General features: G+C 46.4%; 1 protein-coding gene across 1 annotated transcript in view; it reads right to left on the minus strand.

Moving 5' to 3' along the window:
* LOC139770729 (uncharacterized) overlaps positions 1–12,461 on the minus strand; it is a 30,204-nt gene extending 17,743 nt beyond the window's left edge. Inside the window, exons 1-2 of the mRNA XM_071702865.1 lie at positions 10,361–12,461; positions 10,098–10,317 (exon numbers count right to left, since the gene is read on the minus strand). Of these exons, the coding sequence (XP_071558966.1) occupies positions 10,098–10,317; positions 10,361–10,575 (435 nt within the window). The 5' untranslated portion in view covers positions 10,576–12,461. The remainder of the gene's footprint in view (positions 1–10,097; positions 10,318–10,360) is intronic.
* Positions 12,462–12,518: the final 57 nt, after the last annotated feature.

A 12,518-nucleotide genomic window follows, 5' to 3' on the forward strand; every position in this document is an offset into this window, starting at 1 on the left:
AGGCCTCGAGTGTTTATTTTGTATCGGCCGCTGTATGATGATATTTTATTTCGCGTCGGTGCGTGCGTATATATGCGCCGACTGTTCAATTTGCAATTTAAATTCGTATTTCCTTTTCTTGCATATGATCGCACCCTGACATAAAGTTTCATGTATTTTCTTCCTCATCGGACTGTAATAAAAAATATGATTGTCATTACAAGACTGGGTTTTTTTCATGTTTAACTCTTTCGCGAATCACACGCTGCCTCTCGAAAGATAAGAAAAATAACCTCTATGTCATGACGTAAGTTGTCGATATATACGTATATTGGTTTGTATATTGGCTGTTCGAAATCTTACCGGCTGTATTAAGAAATTAACTCGTATAATTACATGTCAATTAAGGCATAATCTCCCCCGTGCGACGCGTCCATGAATAACCTCTACTGTTCACATTACCGCGAATATCAATAACATTAACGAAATTATCGCCAATTTGGTATTTTATACGCTTCGTGGATAATAATGAAGAATCCCTCGGTAAATTATTAATTAAGACATCTCACGCGTCACATTCTATTAATTCTTAAACTCACTCTCTCTCTCTCTCTCTCTCTCGGTCGCAATAGCATTCAAAATTTACAAAACAAATAACGTATTAAACGTACTTAACGGCAACTGTGGCAACCGCATCGGCGGTTTCTTGTATAACGCGGCCTCATTTGTCAGACAACGTGACACCGACCTCATCCCGAATTGACGAGCGTACGTCGACGATTATATCGATCGCCCCGGCGCCTTTCGGCTTTTTAATAGAAAAGCCCGCCTTTCGAGACCGAGCCGTCAACGTCGATGATCAACGAGCTCGATATTTCGATCAACGCGAACGACCAGCGTCCTCGAGGAAAGCGATGGTCTGATGTAATGCAGTTTGCGGACATCTTAATAGACCATAAAGACAAGTCCGCTCCTCTCGATGCTCTATTCATAGATTTATCCGTGAACTCTCGTAAACGCGGATGGGCAAAACGCACGTTCTTAGCGGGGAGCCGATGACCGTAAATAACTACTACAGTCTTTCTTTTCTCTCCGTTCTGTCTTAACATTTTCAAGTGTTGCCAGCAGGCAGGTCACGCGGCAGGCGTCGCAAGAAAAACGATAGGACGGTAGTGATCCTAAATGAAAAAAATATGTGGAGAGCGCGAAAATAGATTCTTTTGTATGTGCAGCTTTGCTCCCGAAAAAAAAAGCGGCGTTAAAAATTCAATCCAATTTCGCGGATCTCGCCGGTGACCACTGTTTTTTTTTTTCGTCGTAGCGCGCAATATCGTGATTTAGTGCCCGAGATTTTGTTAAAATAAATAAAATTGTCTCGAATAGCTGTTAAATCGCTGCAAAACTATACAAAATCACGACATTTATGTATACAAGCCTACAAGCGTAAAAAAAAGATATCGACCATGCCGTATATAAACATATAATAATTCGGGATCAATCAGGGAGGAAAAAAGGAACACGGGTGAACACACGACTGTCAGTAGAAATTCTGCCGTATTATAATAGCTGGCGCGTCTCGTGAATCTGTTGGGATAATAACTATGAGCGCTGCGATTTAAATTAGGTAAAAAACAGTGTATATTGCAAAATGTAATCACGTTAAGCGTTAAATTGTAGCATTATTAATCGCCGGACGTTTAATATGCGACGGAAGATACGTTGAAAATCCGCGGGTCGCGTTTCCACATGTTAACCACGTATGATGCCCCGAAGCGTTATTACAGAATAATTACGCATGCACATACATTTCACGGCGATGTTAACGCGCGCGACGGTATTTTTCTCTGAAAACGGGAACGATCTCTCGTACCGAGGGAGCAAATAAACGGGAAGAAACGGCGAAAGACACTCGGTTGTGAGAGAATCGGCACCTGGCGGCGAGGTCGGAGTTTGCATTCCGGCAGGATCGGAGATACCAAAAGGATCTCTTTTCCCTCCCGTCGCCACCCCTCCCCCCTCATCTCCTTCCTCCTCCTCCTCCTCCTCATCCTCGACTTCCACGCGCCGACGGCGATTGCAAAAGGACACGGTGGAGCAGCGAAATGGCGCCTTTGATATCGGACGCGCCAAATGCAATCCGAACGACACTCTCCCGAAACATTTCGCAAATCGGAGTCGAATGTTTAGCGGCGCGGGCAGGCGAGCGAATGAAATTCGCTCGCAAGGCCGTCCGCCGTTCTGCGGCTCTCCGCTCTTTACCCGTGCGGTATTCCCAAATAAGAAAACCAAGGTCACATCGACGGCGAGAGAACGTCATTTTCAACAGGATCGAATTCTCTCGCCGTCTTGATGCGAAAGAGAGGAAGGGAGCGAGAGAGTGCCGATCGTCCACGTCCCGTCATCAGGACGGACCTTTCAAAGCGTTCTATTTGCCGCGTTTATTCTCGGCATATCGGCGATAACAGAGGCTCCAATAACCAGAGAAGTGAGCGTCGATAACTCATGAGCCAGCGGATGTGCTCCCTCGCCACATCCGCGTCCCGCGACTGTTTCTATTTAATTTGCAACAGATTACAGCGCGAGAGAACACACACATATCTCTCTCTCTCTCTCTCTCTCTCTCTCTCTCTCTCTCTCTCTCTCTCGCGGTACTTTTAATTAAGAAAATAAAAACCGTCACCGCGCGCGGCCGGAGACGGAATTTCCGCTTTACCTTTTGAACATTCCAGCAGCTTGATTCATGCCGGAATATCTATTCAGGAATGATCGACAGGCCCGTTTAGACGGTCCGCGTACTACTCTGCCCCGTCATTCGCACGCGCGATAACAATAACGTCGCGTTTAGCGCTTCAACGGAGTTAAAAAGTACCGGTTGTTTTTCAGCGCCGCAAGGACGATTGTACGATATTCTAAAAATATTCTGCTAGAACAAATATGTATCGAGAAGTGCATTTCATTGGTTTACGTAGCGTGATCCGTTATTGGCGAAAGGTAAATGCATTTCTACTGATCAAATTTGAAATCGGTGTTCGTTCGTAAAAATATCTAAAATGTCCGAGTCATGATTCTCAAAATAAAAAATGCAAAATGCTTTTCTGCGAATTGTAAGCTTCAAAGATAAAAATAATTCCCCTTCGTTCTCTCATTGAACAATGAGAACACAGCATTAGAACGTTAATGCTAGAAATACTTAATGCAAATACATTAGTGCAGTCAATATGTTTAAAGTTTTAATAAATTATTATTCGATTTAAGTGGGAATAAATTTCAAGAGATTATCTATAAATTATATATAACGAAAAAAAAGAGATGTATCGACTATTCTGACGTCGACTTGACGATGCACGCGCGCTATAATTTTCGCATCGTCGAAAAACAGACCGACCGTAAGAAGTTGCGCGTTGCTTCGACTTCGTCACTTTTGTCCTTCAATCGTGACACGAGTACGACGACGACGGTACAAAGTAAAAGAAGGCACGAGGCGATAAGTTTACAAGGAGCGCACGCGCACACAACCGAAGCCGGTTGCATAAACAAGCGCAGCGAGCGTAATGATTATGATAATGAGCGGTCACCTATGGTGATACGTATTTTGCGTCTCGTAAAACGGTTGCCCGAAGATAAATGTCGGTTTTTTTTTCTCTTTTCGTTTTTCTTCTTTGCGAAATGAAAACAAAAGCGCAAGAAAATGCCAGGGAGGCCGGCAGTTCCACGATTACTAGTTACCTGAGACGGAAATCTATCTCGGATATTGATAATAAATGAATTTACAATGTTTTCATCAAAACGAGGAGGGAAAGGGAAGGCGGCAGCACGAATTACTGCAATGACGCACTGTAAAACGCAATGCAATGACGTTTATGCAATGATATCTCATTTTTATTTAATTCTAATAAACATCTCGATTTTATTACACGATATTTTTTCATATTGTACTGAAGATACGTCCACGTAGTGAATATGAAGAAAATTCGCGTAAAAGAGAGCTATCGATCTCGAGCAAAAATTTCGTTGCCTTTATAATTTATAATACGTTCGAGTAATTCGATTTAATGAAGATTTCTGTCGAGAGTCTGGCTCCCTTTTCGTTGATACGTGAAATCGATTTCACATCGAAAAGTGTTTTTGGAAACGAGACGAACTCTTGCGTCGAATAATTTCGCTTCGTGGATTTTGAAGTCGTGTTATTCGAGGACCGGATGTCGACGCTACGTTATTAATTAGAAAGCAACATGCGCTATATATAAATGCGGGTTGTATTTTTATCAGCACAGCGATATATGAAGGCGGGATAGACGTAAACCACTGGAATCGAGCGGGTGAATGGTTCGCAACAGGCGAGCCACCTGCAGATTCAAGCCGGCTGCATGGATGCCCATCGTCATAAACACGAGGCAACCTTGATAGATAAACTATAGATGCTCCATCGATACGCGAAGAAACCCTCGAGTGCCGCGCGATTAAATAAGGGAAACGGAAAGGGATCGATAAGGGTCAACATCGAGCTGCGTGTCGTAGAACATTAAAATCGAACGGGTTGAAATGTTTACCTTAGAAATATACCGTCGAAACGTCTTTAACGAGGTGAAAAATAAGCATCTGTGATGACGATAGCTTCGCGCGACGGTTATCTTCACTGTTATCAGTTTGTAAAGCAAATCGTCGTTTCAGATCTGATCCATGTTATTTTATGCTTCGACGAAATGTAGTATAAAAATAGAATAAGCGAGGAATATATGTAATTATGCAATTTATAACTTGGATTGTGGTAATTGTGGATTCAAGAAAGATCGTTAACATTTTCTAATGTAATTGCTCAATTTTAACAAAAATCTTAATTTTATTACACGATAATATCTCGTAACTATATCACGCTGAAAATAATACGTCCAAGTTTATTGAATTTAAAGAAAATCTTTCTTCTAATGGACGGATATGCGAACACACAAGATTCGAGGGACCCGCATTTATTCGTGTCGACAAAATCGTAATATACAGCGTAATACAAATTTAAATGTACACCCCCTTCCCTCTTGTATACACGATACCGAAAATTAAATTCAACGAAATCGTACCAGTGCCGCAGCGTTTTGATCGCTGACAAAGAAAAAAGGACGACGGTGTCGCGCTTAACGAGACCGCGCGATATAATAAAATGTAACGATTAACTTCCCGGCCGCGATAAATCACGATAAAGGCGCCCCCGCGCGCGCGTAATTACGCGGCGTGTCTTCGAGTTAATTTGCGGATTTAATGTGCGGCGCGCCCGCGCCGCGCCGCGCCGAGTTTTTACCGTTCCCAGCGAAAAGAAATAATAATCTCGCGCGACGCGAGAGCGACGATGCATAAATCACGAGGGCTCAGGACGCGCGATTAACGAAATAACTTTCGCCTCTCGGATAGAACTGTTCGGTAACCGCCGCGGAAGCAGAAAGCGTCAACGCGTTCGTTCTACTGCTCTTTACGACCGATCCGCAAATAAAAAGCGCACGGCAAGATAAACTTAATACCAGAGGGTGTTTGAGCGCGTTTAAGCGTAAAATATAATAATCCACATCTGCATGCAGATGTATACCTGCAGGTATATAACGTAATAAATTATGTTTAACGTGTAAACAAGTATTCTGTGGATCATCGAACATTCATATTTCGTCAGAAATATCGGAAATTTATATTTTGTTTGCAATTTCATTATTATTATTTAATTCGGGCACCATTTTTAGAACGCTACGGAAAATTAATGGTTTTGAAAATTTTTATTTTATACCTATGAAAAAAAATAATAATTGTGCACACTGTATGCATATTGTAACCGTGAACTAAATAATATTGCTTTTGGTCGATTAATAGCTGAACACTGAACATAAATAATGATGTTTTTATATTAGCGTCATGTATCTTCCTTATTACTGTATAAATGATAATTGAAATGCATCTAATCTAATCTAGCTTAAAATAACTTTATGTTTTTGTAGGATTGTTTCCGTGAATTTATCGGGTATTTATCTTCATTTTCTTCGGTGATAACGACAGTTACCGCGTACCTGTCCCCCCCCCCCCCAAAGGAATCGCAAAGCCTCGTTACGTTTCTATTAAAAAAAAAAAGATTATATTTGTTTTCAGGAAAGAATAAATCGTGTTTATTTAGAGCAAAATGAGTGTCATTATCGTTACTCATCTTTAATCGCACGTAATGAGATGCTCTGTGCGAGCAAAAAGATTACTAGGTTAATGTCGACTGTGTTAACAGAGGCGAGATTTAATATCTTGTCATGTGGTCGGCGATAAGATATAAAAGAGCGTGGAGGACCGCTAATCCCTCGATTAACCGATGAAAACAGTGGATGCGGAGGGACGGACGCGGCTCAATGTCGACGAATTTAGAGCAGGAGGAGAGAGAGAGAGAGAGAGAGAGAAGAGGTCTCGCGATACGTCTGAGCGATCTGAGGCTAGTGGGAAGTGCACACTCGAGAGTTTTGTTATCGAGGATCACTCTCGGAGAGAACGAAACTCTCAATTGGGCACTCATTAAGTGTCGCTCTCAATGTACGCCGGAAATTTTACTGTGGATTCCCCGCGAGGGAATAAAACTCTCAAGGGCCACTCCCGGCGACGTATGCACCGATGAGCTTTACTAGTCGAGAATCGCTCGTCGCAATGGGACTGGAGCCAATTTTTAAACAAACTGGGAAAGAACAAAGGCACCTATAGTTTCTTATTTCTGGATCGTTTAATTTTACGAGGTCTACTTCAGCTCGCTGGAAAATTTCTCTTGGACGTTTTAAAGTAAGAGCATTCTCTTTCGACCATCCGGGAAATCGTTACGAAATTTCGAAATTGTCGCAGGAGAAAATATTATTTTTCACTTTACAAATAAAAAAAAAACAAGCGAGGTACTATAGCACTAAAGCGTCCGTATCGGCGATACTTGGCAAGGTCGTTATTCGTTACGATGTAAATTTATGTCAAAAATAGCGGGAAAATAAGCGTTCTCCTCGCGAGCGATTTACGATATCTCTTATCGACGAGCGACTTTCACGAGTGATTTATCTATCTTCGGAATGTCCAGAGCGCACTTGCGTTATATCTCCGATTCGAATCGGCTTTGAACGCTCTATCTCACGATCAATCAATAACTTTTGTTAATTCTTTAATTGTATTTTCGATTACGTTAATTGTAAACTTGTTTGTTAAAACTTTATTATCTCATTTTAAAAATACATGCCTTTCAGTAGATTTTATATAATTATATTACATTCAGTATAATTTTGAATATTTTATATATAGACAGAGAACTAATGTATAAAGATCAATATCATAATACGTAGAACCCATTTTAGATACGTTTCTATATTTAAGAGAACAAATCATAAGAGAACGCTCATATAAATTATACATTTGGCCCACATTGATTCCTCTATTATGCGCAAGTCTAAAGTTCAAGAAAATTTGCAAGAGCACTTAAATAGAAAACTAATATTGGATATATTTTGTCTTAAAGCGGATCTCTCACTCTCTTTCACGAAGAGAATTCCCAGTCTCGCGTACAAGCGGCAAGCGGATTTTCATCTCGCGCTGCTCGCTCGCGCGTGGAGAGCTTGCGTCGCAAATACCGTTACACGCCGCGAAGAAATGGTCGGTACACGCATTACGACGCGACGAGATGCGACGCGACGCGATGCGATGCGAGCCGCGAAGCAGGAGCACACGTTCGCGTTGCTCGCGCGAGGAGCGAGGCGGCGATCGTTGTGCTATCAGTCGCCGATATCGCCGAGGCGCGTTCCAAAGGCCGGTTAGCGCGGACGACGTCGTCGGTTTAACTCCAACCGCGATTAAACCGCGCGCGAGTGGCCGAGCTCGGGGTCTGAGAAAGCCAAGAGTGCTTCCAGCATAATTTGCCGACCGAAGTATCCGGTTGTTGGAAAATAACGGCCGATATTGATCTGTTTCACTTGAGCCACTTATTTTTCGATACAAAAAAATACAAGTTTATCCGCTTTTTTTTTTGTTTAACACTCGCGAGTTTACTACCTGGCCCGTTTATCTGCGCCAGTGGCTCTTAGATTCTCTCAATTACGAAACTCTTCTGCTTGCGACACTAATTGTGCACGTGTTGTCCGTAATTAAAGTATAACATACGCCACTGAAATTTTATTAATTAACATCAGCCGTGTTCCTAAATGACAATGCACTAACGCTCTTGTATCGCGAACTCGTGGAGTGTGATTTGAGAACCGCTGACCTGCGCTGTTAACGTCTCTCACGAACTTAATTTATGTTATCTCAATTAACTAGAAACGTCTATCGATCGTTATTTTCCAATTAATCTCGCGTATTCTGCATATAAACTCCGAATGCAGTTAGCAAACTTATTTAAGCTAATTGAATAAACTTATTGGATTCTAAATTTCTTTTAACGGAATTTCTGAAATCTGAGAAATTGCGAGATAAATAAATCTCACTTGTCTCGTGTACATATATATATCCACATTAAGTAAATTATATTTCCCTAATGAAGCTATAATTCTCTAAATGAATCATCATTTCGATGTTTCTCGATGGTAAACACGATTGAAAATCTCTCGACGATAAGATCTAAGTACATGTAACACGCAAAGCCAAGCGCCAGATTAAGAGGGACCAGCGTGACGACCTTTCCCACTGACAAGAATATCACTTCTTTTCAAGAATGTCCCAAACAGCAAGACACGGACTAATCGTTTTCAGCGTGACGAAGAGACAATAAAGTCACTAGGCTTTCCGTATTGTTATTGTCAAACATCTCAGTGACAAGAAAAGATGGATTTTCCTTCGAACAAACGGAAATTTGGAAATTCCAATTTCTTTCTTTTATACCTCTCTTTCTAAAGCCCATTCACAGTTCGTATTTATTCAAGACGTAAGTAATATCTTAAGATGCTAATACGGCTGTGTGGTTGATTTATAACATCTTAAACGCTGTACAAACACTGGTCTTAATATAAGAATGGACTATGAACACCGGTCTAAAGCTGCGTAAAAGAATAAGAATCTAAAACGGGTTTCTTGATTCAAGGCGTTTCGAACATTTCGTAAATAACTCTGAAATATACTCTGAAGCAATCCCACATTGTGCTACAAAAGCATGTTTGCGCGAATGTACGATAAATCCGGAATGATTAATGAGAGGCAAGATAAAGCTGAGATGACCTGAGAAAAGTCATTTTTCGAACAATTTGTTACTTAGAAAGATAGAAAATTATATAAATCTGCAGTAGAGAGAATCGTGAGACTATGGGAGCTTTCCAGCAAGTGACACAAGCCGACACAAACGTCGTTCTATCTTTCTTTTTTGGCAATGAGTAACAAAGACAAAACGATACCTGTGTCGACTTGTGTCGCTTGCTGGAAAGCTCCCAATGACTGCGCGGACACCATGGGCCTTCTACGGCCCACTTAATTTTTCATTCATAATTCCCACGAAACGCTCGCGTCGGCTTTGCTCCCTAAAAAAACTTAGTTCCGGCCTATGTAAGTATAGAAATCACTTTTTGATAACCTTAAGTACGACATGAATTTTTATAGATTTTTTGTAAACAAAAACGCTTTCAAAAACCCTTTGGACTTAAAAGTCCTAGGGTGTCCGAGTGAGTGCTCCAAAAACACGGTGTTGTCCGCGCAGTGTTTTAATTGAATTATTCTTTCTGTCCAAACTTAAACACAGTTTAAGTCGAAGCATCACGACTCGACTGTCAGTCTCCTCGAGCTGTACGTACAAATCGTTCGAATTCATATCGCGAACTGTCCGCTTCGAATTGTTTTCGGACACGGCAGCACGTCCGCGCTGTCACCCTAATCCGACTTGAGAAAGGGATTTGGAAAAGGGTAGAGAGAAGGGACAAACGAAAGCAGGATTAGGAGGGCTTTTAGGTTATCTCTAGGTTACTTTTAGGTTATGGCGAGTACATGTCCGACGGCGAGCATACGCCGTCGGATCGCAGCTTCCCCCAGCCTCCTCCTCCGTAGTTCCAATCGCGCGGATCGCTCGGACGGGAGAAAGAGAGAGAGAGAGAGAGATAGAGAGAGAGAGAGAGAGAAAAAAAAGAAAATATCGGACGTTCGGTCCGCGCGCGGCTCACCTCGAGTTCCTCGTACGTGCGGAAGGCGAGGATGGCGAATCCGTCGATAATGTCCTCCTCGAAAGGTGGCTCCTTCTGGTTGGCGGCCGCGAGGGAAGACTTCTTACGGGGCCTCGGGGGCCGCGGTGGCCTGGGCGGTCGCGAGTGGCCGTCCCGCGGGTGACCGGTCTTGGCGCCGAGTCCGAGGCCGCCGCCGCCGCCGCCGCCACCGCCGCCGCCGGCACCGCCACCGCCGCCACCCGCCGCCGCCACCGCCACCGCCACCGCCACCGCCACCGCCGGCGGGGTCCTCGTCCTCGCCGCTGTGGCTGTCCTCCTCGTCGTTCGGCGGCCGTTGCCGCGACTGCTGCGACTGTTGCTGCTGCTGCTGCTGTTGCTGCTGCTTCGCGGTGGCCAGGCTCTCCCTCTGCGCCAGCATGCGCTGCGCCCGCTCCCGCCGTCGGTTCTTCTGGCTACGCTGCTTCGCCTCGATCTCCATCTTCTTCGCGCGTAATCTCCAAGCACGGCACTTTTCACTGGTAGTAGGTCCCCGTCGGCTCGCGGCGCGGTCACCCTCGCGGCGCGGTCCCGCGATCAACGTGCGACGCGGACGGCGCGGAGGAAGGTGACGATGACGACAAAGGGAGCGCGCGAGCAGACGACAGCAGCGTTGTCGTGCATTCTACGGTCGTCCCGACCGATGGCAAGAGAGAAAGAAAAGCGAGGCAGGGGGATAGCGAGCGGGAGAGAGAGCGAGGGGGGAAGAAAGGAAGACGACGTGGACGATGGGGCGCAGGGCGCCGGGGGAGCGAGGGGGGAACACGGGGGAAGGGACACGGCAGAGAGGAGAGAGAGCGCACCGCGCTCTGCTTCGGGATACGCACTCACTGAGAGACGTTGCCGTCGGCACGCACACACTGTGCACACGCGTAACGCGCGCACGGCTGGAGTCCTCCGATATATATGTATATATTTCCTCTTCGGCGCTCTCTCTCGTCGAACGAGTCCTCTCCGGTTCTCGGTGCTCAAGTCGGCGCGGATATATCGCGATCGCCACGGGAGAGAGAACACACGGTTTTAACGGCACGGCGCGATGTCACATCGATCGCGCGGTGGTCGAGGAAGAGGAGAGAGAGTCCGGGTGCGTGTGGCGAAGAGGCACGCGAGAAACACGCACGCAGACAGGTCGGACAGACGGGACAGACGGGAGAAAGAGAGGGAGAAAGACAGAAAGAGATGGAGAGAGAGAGAGAGAGGGAAACAGAGAACGAGCGAGAAAGAGAGAGATAGAAAATGACAGAGCGTACACCGAGATGGAGCACACTCGCGAATGAAGACTCGCGAGCGAGACGGCACACACAACTCTTTAGGGCCCCGAAGACCCGAAGCACGCGTACAAGGGCCGGGGAGTAGTATAATGGACGTAGGCACACTCTCTCTCTCACGGTGGCGCACGGGCGCACGGCGCACTTATTATCATCCGACGGCTGCTCGCGCACTACGGGCTAATGGCCCTCGCTGAACGCCACTGCGAATCACAGGCACGCACGAAGCAGCACAAGGAGCCGAGCGTATCGCGGCGGGATTGTTCGCGGCACGGGATTTCCGTCTCCCGAGTCTCCTCCCGTCGTTCCGACCGCGTCGTCGACGTCGCCGTGACCGTCGCGATGGTTGTCTTCGGAGCGCCGATCGTCTTCGTCGTCGCCGTCCACGTCGCGGCGGTGATCGCGCGCGCCGTTATCATCCTCCTTCACGTTATCGCCTCCGCGCGATCCTCCACGGTCCCTCTTCCTTCTTCTTCCTCTTCTTCTCCGTCGCCTCCTTCCTCGCCGCCTCCACGCTTCCTCCTCCTCCTCCTCCTCGCCACCGTCGCCGACGTTTGTGCGCGAGACGTCGTCCTCGTCCACCACCTCCAGCACCTCCAGCACCACTACTGCCACCGCCGGCGGCCGCGGGCCGTCGTCCTCTCGTCCTCCGCGACGTCACGTCGTCTCTCTTACGTCGTGTCGCAGGCGCGCCGCCTTACGTGTGCGGGGCAGCGCGTCTCGTACGTGCGTGCGTGCGTGCGTGCGTGCCTGCCAGGCCTGCGTCCGTCCGTCCGTCCGTCCGTCCGTCCGTTCAAACTAGCTGACTGGCTGGCGCGGCGTGACGCGGACGCGCGGAACGCCTATCGTCGTCGACGCAGCACGGCGGTGCCACCGTGACGACCTGCCGTCGCCGGACGCATCTTGCGATTCCTGCGAGGAGCGCACGTAGCGCACCGATTGTTTGGAATGGCGGATCGAACGGGCACGCACGGTTGCCGCATCGCGCGCGGTGTAAACGGTGTAAAAATGGCCGCGCCGATCAGCCTTTCGGGCCCCCGCTACGTTCCCCGTCCTCTACCTGACTGACTGACTGACTGACTCTCTCGTCTTCCGCGCTGCACGCTGCACGTCGCCG

Source organism: Temnothorax nylanderi, unplaced genomic scaffold (assembly GCF_030848795.1).
Source record: "Temnothorax nylanderi isolate EJ_2023f unplaced genomic scaffold, tnyl_v1.0 TNYL_tig0032_pilon, whole genome shotgun sequence".
NCBI lineage: Eukaryota > Metazoa > Arthropoda > Insecta > Hymenoptera > Formicidae > Temnothorax > Temnothorax nylanderi.